General features: G+C 41.5%; 1 protein-coding gene and 1 pseudogene across 19 annotated transcripts in view; one reads left to right on the top strand and one right to left on the bottom strand.

Annotated features, from left to right (window-relative positions):
- The window catches only part of AAK1 (AP2 associated kinase 1), a 335,873-nt gene that overhangs the window by 274,064 nt on the left and 44,865 nt on the right, over nt 1–16,944 (top strand). For 16 of the 19 annotated variants that reach the window (XM_072635329.1, XM_072635330.1, XM_072635338.1 and 13 more), the window contains 2 exons: nt 8,058–8,215; nt 15,214–15,330. In XM_072635329.1, the coding sequence (XP_072491430.1) occupies nt 8,058–8,215; nt 15,214–15,330 (275 nt within the window). The remainder of the gene's footprint in view (nt 1–8,057; nt 8,216–15,213; nt 15,331–16,944) is intronic. The other 3 variants (XM_072635345.1, XM_072635344.1, XM_072635340.1) reach the window with 1 other exon arrangement.
- LOC140529872 (perilipin-3-like) lies at nt 10,616–14,264 on the bottom strand (annotated as a pseudogene).

Raw genomic sequence — 16,944 nt, 5'->3', positions numbered from 1 at the left:
TGGCTGATCAGACCAATAAGAGCTTGGAATGCTCTACCACAGGCTGGCTGGGCACAGATAGTCCGTGTGAATATTTGGGGTGGATATTCCAAATTTGCGCATCCTGCATTTACTTTGTGGCCTCTGGGGCCAAGCAGAACTGATTGATCCCTGTTCTGATCTCTTTTTTTATGTGACAGCCCCTCAAAACACTTGAAGAAAGTTGTCCTTTTTCCTGCCTACATCTTCTCTTCAAGTTAAAATAAATATCTTCAGTTTCATATTTTATGGAATGGTCTCCAGGCTTATAGCCCGAGTGATTATGCAGGGCCCAAAACTGTGGTCCTCTGCTTTCCAGGACAGCTTATAAGAGCATATCTAGCCAACCCTTTTCAGACTTTCAGGGGAGCAATGATAATTAACTCTCTGTTTATATGTCTCTGTGATCACTTCCAGGAATGATCTGTATATCATTCTAAGTAGTCTACATTTTACTAAAGTCTAACACTGAGGTAGCTAAGTGGCATAATAGATAGAGTGCTGGTCCTAGAGTTGGGAAGACCTGAGTTTAAATCTGGCCTTAGATACTTGCTAGAGGTGTGACTCTGGGCAAGTCGGTTACCTCTGTTTGCCTCAGCTTCCTCATCTGCAAAATAAAGATAATGGGTTGTTGTGCTGATCAAATGAGATGATCAAATTGTAAGTTGTACAGTGTCTGGCACACAGTAAGTGCTATGTAAATATTAGTTATTATTATTAACATAGGCATGGGGGTATGAAATGTGGGAGCTAGAAAGAACTTTGGATAAAAACTATAGTTTACTTGGAAGGGGCGTGTCTTAGGTGAATAAATGGATGGATTTACTGCAGAGAATTTTGCAGTAGGGAATGGGGATTACCACTTATCTGAGTGGAATGAGAAAATAACAGCAGAGGTGTTTTTGGAAATATATGTGTTCTTCTTTCAACAAGCCTGGGAGTAATAAGTTGTTTGAAAGTGGTTCTTGACCTGAAGAACAGCCAACAAGGCCCTCCAAAATATGAGGTGAATTGGGATACATAATCAGAAAAGAAATTCATCAGGGGAATGGGCATGCCACCTCCGGTGGTGAGTGGGTGAGGTTCTAGCCGAGGGAACAAAATAATGAACTGCTTTGGTCAATATAGAACTATGATCAGGATGAGGTCCTGGCCCTGGAATAACAGGAATTTTTTTTATGAAATCAAGAAATAGTGTGAATGAAGGATATGTCCGTGATGTTTCCTGTCTTCATCACATGTCTTAGAGACTTGCATGTACCCATCAAACTTCCTGGTGAAAGCATGTGTCACCTATGAAAAGTCATAGCTGTCTGATTAGATAGCTTTAAAAATCCCTCTGTGACTCATGGAATCTATTAGTTCCATTGTGTATTAAGATTCTAGCAGGGATACCCACACAGGAACAGGAGCACATGCAGGCTCCTCAGAGACAGGTCCCCTTCCTTCCGGGGTGGCAGCTGCCTCTGTGAGCAGAGTTGTGTCTGGGTATATATGCCTCACTTTTCCTGTTATCTGGTAAGGTCGATTTGCCTAGCCATGGCTTGGTAATTAAAATGTCCTCACTCCATAGGGTTGCTTTTGAAGGCTGATTCTTCTTGCCCTTCTATCTTTGGTTTCCAGGATGGAACATCAATGCGTTTATTCTGCCATCTGAGGTCATAGGGTAATTGAAATTAACTGGGCAGAAAAATACCCGCCCCACCCCTAAGTCTGCCAGGCTTCATTTTTAGATTTATTGTGGATGTTTGAAATTCCTGAGTTTTGGTGGCACAGTGATTGGGTGCTGTGGCCCTTCCAAGGGATGAAACCCAACCTCAGAGGACACCCAGATGGCAACTCCACTTACCCAGATCACATAGTACTATTGATGAGCCTTTCTGGGAATAATAGGCTCCAGGAAGAACAGAGCGGGTTCCAGGGTCCTCCTGAGGAAAGATGGCTCCATTTGTCAAGTTCGATGCATCTGCTTTCACCACAAAGAGCTGGTTGGTGAGGGTGGCAGTGTGCCAACAGATGAGCAAAGGGAGCTTTTATTCAGTTTGTGGAAAGTCTTCTCTGCCTGAGGAAGAAATTAGGCTAGATTTCCACTGGGATATTGAGCAGCACTTTCAGAGATCCCAAGCCCATTGCTGCCACAAAACCCCATTTTTAAAAACACAAGGCTGATGTTGTGCTTTGGCTATGGATTCTGCAGATCAAAAGAATCAAAACTGAAGAAGCCCAAGGGGTACTAGAAAGAAACATGGTTGAGACTGGTTGGGGGGGCAGAGGGATGTTAATAGCTTTTAGCACATCACTAGCAATGATTTACAAAGAAATAAAAATGCAATCAGAGAGCTGGATGACTAGGAAAGAAGATGAACCAGTTATGCATAAAGAGTGAGAACAGAAAGATGGACACTCACTTCTGCACATGGAATGCTAAAAGACATGGCAGCTTTTTTGTTATAATTTCCAGGAGAGGCTTGAACAAGAATTGGAAAGGCTGAAGTGAGGAAAGGTCCAGTCCACACAAATGGAGAATACACACCTCATGAGGCAGGGAAGGTAATAGGCCTGTTTTTTAGGACCGTGTTTCCAAACAGGCCTGACTCTTTCTGGCAGATAGTTTTCCCACGTCTCCCTTTCCAAAAAAGATCCAGTTGGAAGTCCAAATTGGTGAGCCCGCTAACTCAGCCCAGCTATTCCAGGAGGGACAGTGTTAATAGCACAGTGATTATGTTGAGAGCCCAGGGATCAGTCCCCCAGTAGAATGTCCTGTACTTCTGAATGAAGAACACTGGATCTCAGGAACAGAAGATAGACGCTTGAAAGGATCCTTTATGAGGATGGTGTCCTTTGAGGAATTCATTGTGACAGTCTTCTAGATTCATCAGGGAGTATAAGTAGTCTGCCAGGAGCTTCGTCTTCAATCCAAATTTTATTCATTTATTAAAATAATAATAGCTGGCATCGATAAAGTGCTTGGTAGTTTGCAGAGTGCTTTCTATTTGTGATAATAAGGATGGTCACTAGAATTTACATGGTGCATGGAGTATTTCATTTTATTCTCACAATGATCCTGGGAGGTGAGTGCATATAAAAAGTTCGAGAGACATAATTTCTGGGTACTTAATCATTATATTAATTATGCTAATAGATAATTAATGAAAGGGGTTAGTGGCACTCTCAAATGCCAAAGACCCCTCATAGAAGTCACTCAGAACTTATAATGCGATTGGAAGAGTGGGTGTTCCTGAGGGTGGCAATCAACTCTGATTGGTTAACAATTAATGAGAAGAATGAATATTATAATGAGACTGCTCCCAGACCACCCCCAGTCTTGGGCATTCTAGACAAAGGATCCATACATCCCCGCCCCCACCGAAGTCTGTGTAGAAATGGGCTTCCCCATTAGGGGTGGGTAATAATTGGTTATTTAATAATCATTTGTCTCAACCTTCATTATACAGATGAAGAAGCTAAAACTGAGAGTAAGTGACTTACCCAGGATCACACAGTTAGTGTGTGATGCTAGACTGAGATGTGTTTCAAAATGAAGTCCTACTGATTCCTAAGTCCATCCCTGTATCCCTTGAGCCACCTAACTGCTTTTGTATCTAGCTCACTTGGTCATTTATTCAGTAAGCATTCATTAAAGCATTTATTATATGCCAGGCACTAGTAATTCAAAGACATAAAAAATAAAACAGTGCCTGCCCCTTAAAGAATCTGTGTTAATCAATACAGTATTGGGAATGGCATAGAGACAAGGCATTTGAGGGCTCCACCGCACTCTTAATGGTTCTGAGGGCCTCTGGGTTAGCATGAAGTGACAATGACTTCATGTAGTCCCTTGCCTCAAGGAGCTCAGTCTAGTAGAGGAGACTATGTGGAAATAACTATGTATAAATTATTTACGCATTTTACATATATATGTGTGTATATGTATGTGTGTGTATGTGTATGTGTGTAGATATATATGATTTCTGAGAGGACATAGGATTTTATCTAGACTTGAAAGAAGTCAGGGGTCAAAGATAAGGAGGGGAGAATAGTACAGGCATGGACAGCAGTCAGTAAAAATGTCTGGAATATGGAAATGGAGTGTCTTGGGCAAGGAAAACAGTATCATTGGATATATGTTGAGGGAGTCCAGGGTACGAAATAAGGAATAAGAAGACTGTCCAGGTAGGAGGAAGCCAGATTGTGGAGGGCTTTGAACATCAGAGGATTTTCTATTTGATCTCAGAGGCAATTGGAAGTCACTGGGGTTATTGAATTGTCGGGGGTTGGGGGATGGGGTGGGGAGATTCTTGAGGCAGGGAGATTAACTTTTGCAGGCTATCAAAATAGTGCAGGTGTGAATATTGGATAAAGCAGGTGGAGTAATAAAAGCAAGTCATAGAATTAACTAGTCAAATACCAGGAAATCAGCTCGGTCTGGGCAGCTGACTACTTAGAGCTCTATGAGATCTTATGTCCATAGGCAAAGAAAACAAATATACCCACCTGAGGGGAACAGATAAGGGATGATTATGCTGCTTTGGATCCTGGGCTTGCCTTAGCTCTATCTGTCATCATATCTCCCCTTCTCTTTGTTATGTGTGATCAAACCTGCCTGTTTCAGGCAGATTTTGGGAACTGAGAGGCTTTTCTTTAGAGCTGCCTCCCACCACAGGGACAGCTCTGACCCTTGTAGGCATTTAATCTTTTCTGGACCTATTTGAGATCCGTAAAGTTTCTATAAGCCCCAGAATTTATGAGAGTGACTTCCTAGAGTTCCTTGTAGCTGAGAAGTTCTAGAATCTAGAAAAACTAGGTACCTGGCTGTCCACGCTCTAAAGAATAAAAACTGAATGGAAGGTGGTGCCACTCTGGTAAAAGTCCCTTTACCAGAGAATCTAGTCATTTTTCTCTTCTACCCCTAGGCAGGGCTGCTGGGCAGATAATGACACAGCTGGACAAAATACAGATGTACCATGGACATGAGCTGGAATCAGGACCACCACATCTGTGTGGGTTCCTCAAAGTTGGCCTGGGATTTCCCATGAAGCTCAAGTATATAGAATAGGTAGGTCAGGCCAATGGCGATGGAGTGGATGTAGTCTTCCATCTTGAGTCACTCCTTATCAGGGCCTTAGGTTTCTGGACTACCATGATGCTAATGAGTTCATCACAGCCGGGTTTTTGCACCTGCCTACAAACCTGATCCAATAGTGCTATTTCAGTCCAGGCTGAACCCTGACTCAGTACCCAGAAAGCACCTGCAAAGTATGTAACAGTCTCCCTTTCCCTACCAGAGGTATGTCATAGACCAGTTGGTAATAGCTGCCCAAGGGAGCTATGTGTCAAAAGGCCTTTTGACTGCCTGGTTCATTCAGTGAAGAGAAATCCTAATTCCAACTTGGTCAAGAAACTAGTCATGGTACGAAATTATGATGTCAGTGCAACCTGAAAATTTACCTTGGTTGGTAGAAGGGAGCTGAAGGTGGGGGAGAACATTCCAACTGCTTTGAGAACCAACCATTCCTTTGTTTTTACCATTTCCGTAGTGCTGAGGAGATTTTGGGCAGCAGGAGAGGCAAAGCCCAAACCTCTGGGAGGCTGGGGTTCAAGTAGGCAACTGAGTGAAGGGGTCAGAAAAGCCAATTCCAACCTGTGCTACATGAAATAGATCATAGATCATAGAAATAGGAGATAGGGATCTTCCAGTTTTACTTGGTGTATATTCTGTTTCTGTCTGCTTGGTCATCCATAATTCTTATTGATGTATGTACACAGGGCATGGGAAATCCTAACAAAACCCAGTGTGAACTAGCCCAAAATCCTGTGGGCTACCAAAGACCCTGGCTGGAGCTTGAGAGGGAGCTATGTCGGAAGAGAAGAGCAGAGATTAAAATTTTGTAAAGAGGTTGATTTTAAGGTACTGGAGAGCAGGAATTGTTTGATTTTTGTCTAGTATCCCAGCAAGGTCTAAATGGAAGGGAAACATTTTGTAAAATTAGAAAGAAAACAAAACCTTGAGAAGCTAAACCAAAGAGGTATTTGGTCAAAAATGGTTTATGTTCTGAATAATGGTACTGGACATGGGAGAGGATAGGGTCGGAACTGATTTCAAGAGAGGATCACAGGAAGGGGCACAATCCCTTCATTTCACAGGTGAAACAGTTGAGGCCCAGAAAGACTAAATTACTTGGCCAAAATCACACCTGCTTACTGTTAAGACAACAAACATGCCATCTCCCATCTCCATACTTTTGTACTGTCTATGTCCCACTCCATGCCTGGAATATTCTGCCTTTTTTACCTTCACCTCTTACTTTACCTAGCTTCCTTCAAGACTCAGTTCAAATCCCACCCAAAGAAAGCCTTTCCTGGTCCTTCCAACTACTAGTGCCTTCTCCTCTGAGATTATCTTCCATATACACCATATATACATATTATATTACTTAGTTATTTGCTCCTTGTCTTCCCCATTAAATTGTGATGGTAGGGGCTGTTTTTGCCTTTCTTTATGTACCAAGTACTTAGCACAGTGCTCAACTGACTGACTGACACAGATAATTAGCAAACTGAGCCAAGATTCAAACCTAAATCAGCTCAGTGAATGTAGTTTCATTCTGAAGTTATGAGGAGTTTATACAGATGAGATGGTGGGACTGGGTGATTTCTTTTTTTTTCAGCGTGCTTTGATCTGTATTCACACATTACCATTTCTTTCTCTGGACGTAGATAGCATTTTTCATCATAAGGCCTTCAGAGCTGTCTTGGATCATTGTATTGGTGAGAATAGCTAAGTCATTCACAGCTGATCATCTTATGTTATTGCTGTTAACTTTGTATTCAACACATTTTACTTTCCATCAATCCATGCAAGTCTTTCCAGGTTTTTCTGAGAGCATTCTGCTCATCATTTCTTAGAATACAATTTCATCATAATCACATATCACAACTTGTTTGGCCATTCTCCAATTGATGAGTATCCCCTCAAATTCTAATTCTTTGTGCCCCAGAAAAGAACTACTATAAATACTTTTGTACATATAGGTCCTTTTCCTTTTTGTTTTTTATCTCTTTTGGGATATAGACCTAGTAGTGGTAATGCCAGGTCAAAGGCTAGGCATGACTTTATAGCCCTTTGGGCATAGCTCCAGATTGTTCTACAGAATGGTTGAATCAATTCAAAATTCCACCAACAATGCATTGTCTCGTTTTTCTCAGATCCCCTCCAACATTTGTCATTTACCTTTTCTGTCCTAGTGGCCAATCTAGTAGATATGAGGTAGTACCTCAGAATTGCTTTAATTTATAGGTGATTTCTAAGGTACCTTCCACTCTCTGCCCTTTCCATTCCAAGCATTCTACTCCTCCCAAGTCAGTATTCCTAAAGCACAAGTCTGATCCCATCCCTGCCTTGGTCAGGAAACTCCAGTGATTTCTTCTTGCCTCTGTTTAATATGTAAAGCCCTTCACAGTCTGCCTCCCACCAATCTTTACAGATTGATTTATGCCTTATTCCCCTTTCTGCACACCCTTTTGTAGTAGCCACGTTAACCTGCTTTGCTGTTCCTTACACATAATATTCCATCGCTCATCTCACTGCCTTTTCACAGATTCCCCTCCCCATTTCCCTCTTCCCAAAACTTCTGCCCCCGCTCCCAAAAAAGAAAAAAAAACCTGTCCAAAACATTCTACCTTCTTACCATCTCCTCCTGGAACTCCTAGCAGCTTTCCAGGCTCAGCTAAAGTATTTCCTCCCCCAGGAGTCCTTTTTTGATTCCCACATTTCCCCAGTTACCATTTATTCATTTTGTTTTTGGCCTATATTTACTTATCTGTGAACCTGAACCTGCCAATGGAATGTAAACTCTTTGAGGGTGGGATCTTTCTCATTTTCCTCTTTGCATCACCAGTCTCTAGCATGGTGCCTGAGCCACAGCAGGTGTTTAATAAATGTTTGTTGATTAATCTATCAACCTAAATCTTAAAATACTATATTCTCCTCATTCTACTTGTACTCACCACTTTCGTTTTGTGGGGGTGGGGATTTTTAGGTCTGCATCCACCACTCCATCAGGGTCTCCCCGGACCTCTCAGCAAAACGTTTACAATCCTTCCGAAGGCTCTACTTGGAATCCCTTCGATGATGACAATTTCTCCAAACTCACGGCTGAGGAGCTGCTGAACAAGGACTTTGCAAAACTTGGTGATGGTGAGTGGCAGATGCCAATTATCCATGCTGGCAAATATCCCATAATCAAAAGGAGGCAGGTAATACCTGCTCCCAGAGCTAATTTGCCTAAGTAGAGATACATCTATGAGCCTTTATTTCCCTTGCCAAGAAATTTTTGCATGTAAAGAGTTTTAAAATTTGGAGATAGAAAGTATTTTGCACAGTACCCTAAATTTACACTGTCCTCAAGAAATTCTGGTGACCTATTTTATTATGGCAATGAGACAGAGAGAGAAGTTAGAAAAAAAGCTTCAAGAACATCATAGTATGGTTAAAAACAACACTGATTCTGGATTCAGAGGACCTGGGTTCAAATTCCACCTCTACTTGCTACTTTTGTGATTTGGGGCCAGTCACTTAAACCTCAGTTTAGTCAACTATAAAATGGGAGTGATAATAATAGGACCTACTTCCCAGAGTTATTGGGAAACCAGTGAAATAGTATTCATACATCACTTTGCACAGTTCTTTGTGCATAGTAAGCACTTAATAAATGCTTGTCTCCTTCCTTTCCAGTAAGTAGAGGCAGCACAAAATCAGCCCAGGTCTCTTGACTCCACATCAAGCTTCCACAGTGCCAAGCTGCCTTCATGGCAGCAACAATAACGACAGAAACAATAATAAACCTCATTTCTAAAGAAGCTTAAAGTTCATAAAGTTGTTTTTTACTCCATAACAGCCCTGCAATGTAGGCTCTTTGCTCTGTCTGTCAGGCTGAGGGACTTCCTGACTGTGATCAGTTCCCCTACCTCTCACAGCCTGATTTCCCCTCCCCCACACCGACCTACCTGTTCTATAAGCCAGAGGATCCAGGATCACTTGGGTGGGATGAGCACAATCACTTATGCTATTTTGGTAATTCTGCTTACTCTCTGTTTACCTATTATCTCTTTATTAGAATGTAAGCTCCCCTGAGGGCAGAGAGTTTTCTTTTTTGCTTTCTTTGTAGCTCTAGGGTAGTGGAGCTAGGTGGCGCAATGAATAGAGTGCCAGCCTGGAATCAAGAAGATTCATCTTTCCAAGTTCAAATCTAGCCTCAGATACTTTGGGCAAGTCACTTAACCCTCTTTGCCTCAGTTTCCTCATTTGTAAAATGAGCTGGAAAAGAAAATGGCAAGCCACTCCAGTATCCTTGCCAAGAAAACCCCAATTAGGGGGCATAAAGAGTCAGGGAGGACTGAAAATGACTGAACATGACTGAACAACAATAATAAGCCCTAGGGCTTGGTGCTGTGCCTGGCACGTAGTAAGAACTTCACAGATATTTGTTGAATGACTGGCTCCAATCCATCCTCAAATGAGTGGCCAGGTGATTTTCCTAGAGCTTGAGGCTGAGCTTGTCATTTCTTCTACTCAGTAAATTCAGTGGCTCCCTCTTACCGTCAGGGTCAGGTATAAATTCAGCTCTGTTTGCCATTTAAAACTTTCATAACCTGGCCCCTTCTTACCTTTTCAGTCTGTCTACCCTATTTCTCCCTTCCGCATATTCTGCCTTTCTCACATTCCACAATCCCAGGATGAGCTTTAATCTCATCACATTTCAGCCTACTCAAACTTTGATTGACACCACCTGCCTCAGTCTCCTCATCCCTCTGATTGGAAGTCTAGAGGATGGAGTACCAAAGTCCTCCCAATGCCTATAGAAGGCAAAAGGTGGACTTTGGGGCTCACTCCACTGTTTCTGCTTTCTGCCTGTTTTCAGCTCCACAGAACAAGTTACTCCATGGTATCCAATTTCTTTCCCCTCCCTTTCCCACTCTATCCCCTGACTCCCTTCCCTTTCTTGCTTCCTTTTGTGTATTCTCCCTTTCCCAACTCCATTAGATTATAAACTCTTTGAGGGTGGGGACTGTCTTTTTAATTAATTGTATTCCTCTTGCTTAGCACAGTGCCTGGTACATAGTAGGCAATTAATAAATGTTTGTCCAATAAAAATTTGGATTGCTTTGTATGCTCCATTTTGCTTCACTCCTCACCATTCTTTGAACATGGCGTTCTTTCTCCCATCTCCCCACCTTTGCCTTGGCTGTCCCCCATGTCTGCAATGTTCTTCCTCCTCACCTCTACCTCTTAGTTTTTCTTGCTTCATTAAATACTCAGTTCAAATTCTGTCTTCAGGGTGTATTTCATGGTTGCCCTCAGTGGATAGTTCCTTTCTCTCTGAGCTTACCTTTTTCTTTATACTCTGTGTATTCCTTTTACGTACGTAGTTATTTACATGTTGCTTGTTCTTTAAAATGAGAGGTCCTTGAGGACAGGGATCCTGTTTTTACTTTTCTTTGTATTCTTAGCACCATGCCTTGAATACACTAAGTGCTTAATAAATGCTTATTGACTTGACTAGACATGCCATAGCCTACTTAGGCCCATTGTGCCATCCTTTACTCTCTGTGTGACCTGCAGTTTGGATTCTTCAGGAGATTGTGATATTTTTCAGTCTGTAACTATATGGCATCATCAGGAGAAGACTGATGTAAAAAAAAAGAGAATCAGATGTCAAGGAGGAGCTTGGAATTATTGAACACACTGTAATTTCCCATTGCAAGCCAGCCTTTCTTTTTCTCTTCTTCAGTTTTGGACTCAAGTCTTTGTCCATTTGCCCAACACAAATTCCATCAGTACATATAATTCAATGGACTTATAACCCAACTGAATATTGTAGCATTCTTCATCCATTTACTTTTGCTCTATGTACGTTATTGGCCTGATGTCTTTTGACAGTCTAAAATGTTATCATCTTTTAGAAATTCTTTATTCCTTTTAAATAAGTACAGGAATCATTCCCCCATGGCAGGGGCTGACATGTTTGACAAGCATACAATCTTCTCTTTTTATCCCCTGATGATACTGATAATTAGAGAAACTTCAAATGAAGTTCTCTGTGGTTGAAGCTATCAAGGAATTTTATATGATTTTTATCATATTATGGGAAGCACATTGATGGAGAACCTTTCCATCTTGCTATCAAGTGAAGTTCCATCTCTGAAGCTTAGATACTCAGTGTCTATATGATCTTGATCTGAGTTTAAATCCCTTCTTTGGTGCTTAATGTCTCTGTAACCTTGGAGAAATTGCTTAACCTCTTTTGGCCTCAGTTTCTTTATCTTTAAAATGAAGGAATTGGAGGTCACTTCCAGCTTTAGTTCTATGATCCCTTTATCTTAAGAAATGCTTTTTATAATCGATAAGCACGTAAAAACTTGTCTTCACAGCTTTTATTCAACTGTGTGCCTGAATCATTTGCAAATGACTGCTTGTTCCCTTCTCAAAATTTCATCAAGAATGCCCACAAATAGTCATAAATCATCCTCAGATATGAGAGTATAGACAGGAGAAGATAGGTGTATAGATGAATAGTTTATGGTGTCTTCTCAGTTGTCCCTTTTTTGGATGTTGCGGGGTGGGCAATGATATCATCTATAATTGTTTCTTTTGGAAGGGTGGAAATGACAGACAGATTTAGGATTGAGCTAAAGAAAAATGTCCTAACACCTGAAACTGTGCAGAAGTAGAGTGGCCCATCAGCTAAAAGGCGCGTGCGTGTGTGTGTGTGTGTGTGTGTGTGTGTGTGTGTGTGTGTGAGAGTATGTGTATGTGTGTGTGGGCACGCGTGTGTGGGCACACACATATATGATGTTGTTTGTCGGTGTTGGCCATGTAAAGCACCTTCTGTCTCTCTTCTTGCTGCTGTACCACTGTGACACTTTGGAGTAGCCTACAGATTTTGGCTTCTTTCATTTCATCATTTTCTTCTTTTTTAAAATTTTCAATGCAACTTTATTATCATAATTTCAAAAGTATTCAGAGTATAGTGCTTAACTATAAACTAACACAATACTTCTTTGCCAGCTTCCATATCACAATTCAAGATGTTTTATTTAGGGAGTGTTAGTTATTCCCTCTGAGAAGGGAATAACTTTCAAAAGGAGAAAGTGGTCCTACAATCCAACCAGAAGGAATACTATTTTCTAAGAAACAGAATAATTTTTCTGTATTTCCCTGGGCTTGGGTCAGCTTAAACTGGCTATGGGTCAGATGATGCTTGTCTAGATCTTGAAAACTACCACTCTTGGAAAAGGTAGAATGAAGCTCCTGCGTGTCATAACAAGCCTGTTGGAGGTTGTCTTGGAGGCTGCTTGGGAGACTTTGGACTTTAGGCATGAGGTCCATGAAGGCCAACTGTAATTTCAGGGCAATGCTACGGGACATGTCCAGAGTCAGGGCTTCAAGGTGCTGTGTATCACCTTCACACTGGTTCTTACTCCACTTGCTCCACATCTCAAGTAGGCCCTTATGGTAATTCTACCGATCCTCGGAATCTTGCTTGCATTGATAAGTCAATTCAGTCACTTCATAGAGCTGGCACAAGAGTTTTCTGATGTTGTTCTTGACACCTCTGATATTTTCCATAGTATTCTTATATGCCTGGAGGTTGCTTGGCAGAGAACCTAGTGATGTGCCTTTGTCTCTTGAAGAGTTTTCTTTAAAACAATCTTCATCTTCCTCTGAAGATTCTTGGATATTAACCATGTCCAGTGAGATTGGGAGGTATTTGTCCATATAAAGTTTTAATTCTTCTAGTGTTTGTTTCTCCTCTTGGATTTCAAACAAGATTTTCTCTTCACGCGACACAAATCTTGTGATAACACTATTGACACTTGTGCTATCTTGCTTGTCTGAGTCACCACTACTGGCATGGATTAATGATCTGTTTCTTGCAATGGTTGAACCTCCATTTCTTTAGATGAATGTAGCTCCTTTATTCGGTTCTCCCAAGAAGTGGGCAGTCCCCTCACCAGTAAAAGCTGGAGTCAGGAGGCCCATTTCATCACTTTCAACTCAACTTCCCAACTTACTTTCCTTGTCTTTCTCTATGCCCACCTTTCCACCAAAGTCACTGAGTATTGAGTTATATGTTGTCTTGGTTTGGAGATCTTGTGAAGTTCATAGAACACTTTCCTCACACTCTGTCTGCTACAATAAATGATCACATTTAGGGACACAGTTAGCTTTGTGATGGTCTTTTTGCTTGTGCTTATTATGAGAATGTCCATGCAAGATGATCAAGTCTGCCATGGAAATATGTTTCTTTTTTTTTTTTAATTAATTTATTTAAGTTTTCAACATTCATTTCCATAAAATTTGGGATTCCAAATTTTCTCCCCATTTCTCCCCTCCTCCCACCCCAAAACGCCGAGCATTCTAATTACCCCTATCACCAATCTGCCCTCCCTTCTAACATTCCTCCCTTCCCTTATCCCCATCTTCTCTTTTGTCCTATAGGGCAAGATAACTTTCTATATCCCATTACCTGTATTTCTCATTTCCTAGTTGCAAGAATAATACTCAGCAGTTGTTCCTAAAACTTCTCTTCCTTCCTCCCTCCACATCCATCCCCTTTGGGAAAGCAAGCAATTCAGCATAGGCCATGTCTATCTAGTTTTGCCAGTGACTTCCATAATAGTTGTGTTGTGTAAGACTAACTATATTTCCCTCCATCCTATCCTGCCCCCATTTCTTCTGCTCTCTCTTTTGACCCTGTCCCTCCCCAAGAGTGTTGGCTTCTAATTGCTCCCTCCTCCCATTGCCCTCCCTTCCATCATCCCCCCCACCCTGGTTATCCCCTTCTCCCCCACTTTCCTGTATTGTAAGATAGGTGGAAATATGTTTCTTGTTGCCTTTGGGCATCTAGCGAAACCAACTCCTTTATTTGTCCCTCCGAGGAGAACCTGTGGGCCATCATTGTATCACATCTTGCCGTTTCACTTATGGAAAGAATGACCTGTATTCTTATGGTCCACTTTTTCTAAAAGTGTATCAATTTCCTAGTAGATGGACAAACATCATTTACTTACAAGTACTGATAGTTAAGTTGATAGTGACAGGTATTGTAAAAATTGTGTATCCTCTACTTCCTTTTCTCACTGCTCTACCATATTACCTCAGATAGAAGAGGGGGTCCCATAGGACTGAGGTCCCTTTTACATTTTTTCTTTGTCTCATGGGTTGCCATGGCCAAGGAATTCATTGCCTAGTGAATTGCCTAGCTTGCTATTGCCCATGAGCCTCTCCCTGCTTCACTAAGCTGGTGCTAAAATACCAGAGAGTCTATGATTGGGTCCGTACTTAGTGCCTTTCAAGTTTGGTAGAATGTTTCAGAATCTGCTCCATGGGAATAACCTTCAAGAAGCTAATGTCATCTCCTTGCCCCGATGAGGGACAAGAGTTGGACTTTGTAAAGATTTTGTATCCTCCTACCCCTTCTCATTTGTTGTTTCTGATATACATGGGGGACATTTAGGTGGTGCAGTGGATCAGGAGCACTCATCTTCTTACATTCAGATCTGGCCCTGCTTGCCTCAGTTTCTTATCTGTAAAATGAGCTGGAGAAGGAAATGGAAAACCACTCTGGTATCTTCTCCAATAAAACCCCAGTGGGGTCACAAAAAGTTGGATGTGACTAAAACAAGTGAACAACACCAACAATATAAAATGGGCTGAGATTTTAACAGTTCTTAGAACTCCATGTAAAATACAAAATATGCTCTGTATGAGAATGTGATGCTTTTTCCGGTGTACAAATAATAATAGTAAATTGTGTCTGTATATCTCTTAAAGTGATTTTTGTGTATCTCCAGAGGTAAAGTGATTTCCTTATAACAGTCCTGTGAGTTAGATAGTACAATATTGTTATCCTCATTTGTAGATGAGGAAACTGAAGTGTAGAAATTAAAATTACTTGACTTTTGCTACATGGGCTTTTTATTTTGTGTATTATGTTGCCTGCTCAGAGACTTCCCCCCTCCCCTTGCCTCTAAGCTGCATTCCTCAAATTTGAGGTTGCCACATGAGTGAGGTCTTATTATAACATCAGAGAATCAAACAGGAATGTGATTCTGGTCCCCCAGATCTAGAAAGTGGGGTGTGTATACTCAGAACCATATTCCCACAAAGAATTGTATGTTTTACTACATTAGGCAAACCTCCTGAAAAACTTGGTGGTTCAGCGGAGAGTTTGATCCCAGGCTTTCAACCAGGTCCAGCCACTACTCAAGCAGATGCTTTTGGCTCCTCCTCCTTTTCTCCTGGAACTGGTAAGGATGATTAATGCTCAAAGAAAAAGTAATCCTGTCATTGGTCTCATATACATTGCTGGCCATCAAGCCCTATAACTTTATGGTGACTCATGTTTCTGAACACAAACTGTATGGTGGAAAAGAGGTGGTCAGGGATAGTTAGAGGACTTGTGAGTAGTGGAGGAGGAGATTCATTGAGTGAATGCGTTGCATGCATGAATTGATGGGTGAATGTTTCAAGGAGCTTGAAGGTTGGGGCATGGTGGCACATACCTGTCATTCCAGTGACCAGGGAGGCTGAGGCTGGTGGCTCTCTTGGTCTATGGACTTCTTAACTGCAGTGGGCTATGCTAATTGAGCGTTTGAACACATTGGTACGGTGGACCTCAGGAGTGGGGAACCATCAAGTTTTCTAAGGAGAAAGTAAGTCAAACACAGAGCTACTGAACGCTCCCTTGTGGGTCAGTAGTCCTGAACTTCTTGCCTAAACAAAACGGGGAGACCCAGCCTTTTTTCCCCCTAAAGATTTGATAGAAATATAGGAATATGGGTGAAGTGTTGCTTGTTAAAGCAATGCGGTGATAACAAAACAAACAGGTGTTCTCTTACAATTCTTATACTTTCTCTGTCTTGGGCAAAGACTTAAACAGGTATTTTTGATCTTTGCTAGCATGAAATGTCTACCATGTTGACAAAGGAAATTTTCCCTACTTAGGGAAGGTTTACTGTATTGAGTTAATGAGGTGCTTTCTCTTAATGTCTCTGGAATGAATTTAAGAACCCTAAGTGTTAGACATTTACTTCTAATCTGAAGACTCTATCCCTTCACATCTAGAATCTACGCATTGAATCTAGATTCCAGTGCTTGCTCCTGGACTTTGCTTCTTAGACACAGTGCCCTCATCTGGTCGGTCACCAGCAGATATCCTCCCTACCCACTTTCTGCTTGAAATGGGGGTGAAGTGTAGGGAAGAGTGAGTAAGTAGTGGTGTCTTCTAGTTCTGGTTTCACCCTGACCTCCCTTTCCCTTTTATGGAGTAACCTCCCTTTCTTTCTCCCAAACTCCTACCAGTCAATCTCAGTGCTTCAGCTGATGAGCACAGTAGCTTTTTACCACAAAAATGTTGGGGACACGCCTGTTCTAGAGCTTGCTCGGAACAGGATTAGGGTATTTGAGGCAGACTATAACTTACAAAATGAGCAGACAGATATTTTCGCTAAATAAATGTCTTTCAAAATTTCAGAATTCAAAAAGAATTAAATTTGAAGACTAGAAGCTTACACAATATAGTATAACACTAATGGAATTTAGAATATTTTTTTTCTTAGTACACTGAGGTACTTATACACTGATTTCTTACTTCACTCCAGCCTTATGTGTGCTCCCAACTCACTTTATTTTAAAAGTACAAGAGTGAAATTGGTCTACTACCAGTCTTCCGTTTCCTGCTGCTATGACTGTGCACAGGCTGTGCCTCTACTTCTGTATATTCCCTCCTCACCGCCACCTTTTATAATCCAGGCTTCCTTTAAGACTCAGTTTAGATGTCACCTCCTCCATGAAACCTTTCTTGATTCCCCTCCCCCTTGCCACTTGTTAGCATTCTCTCCCTCTTGAAATTTATTTCTGTA

Source organism: Notamacropus eugenii, chromosome 1, assembly GCF_028372415.1.
Source record: "Notamacropus eugenii isolate mMacEug1 chromosome 1, mMacEug1.pri_v2, whole genome shotgun sequence".
Lineage (NCBI taxonomy): Eukaryota > Metazoa > Chordata > Mammalia > Diprotodontia > Macropodidae > Notamacropus > Notamacropus eugenii.
Note: the sequence above shows the minus strand (reverse complement) of the source record. Positions and strands in the feature narration are given on the sequence as shown.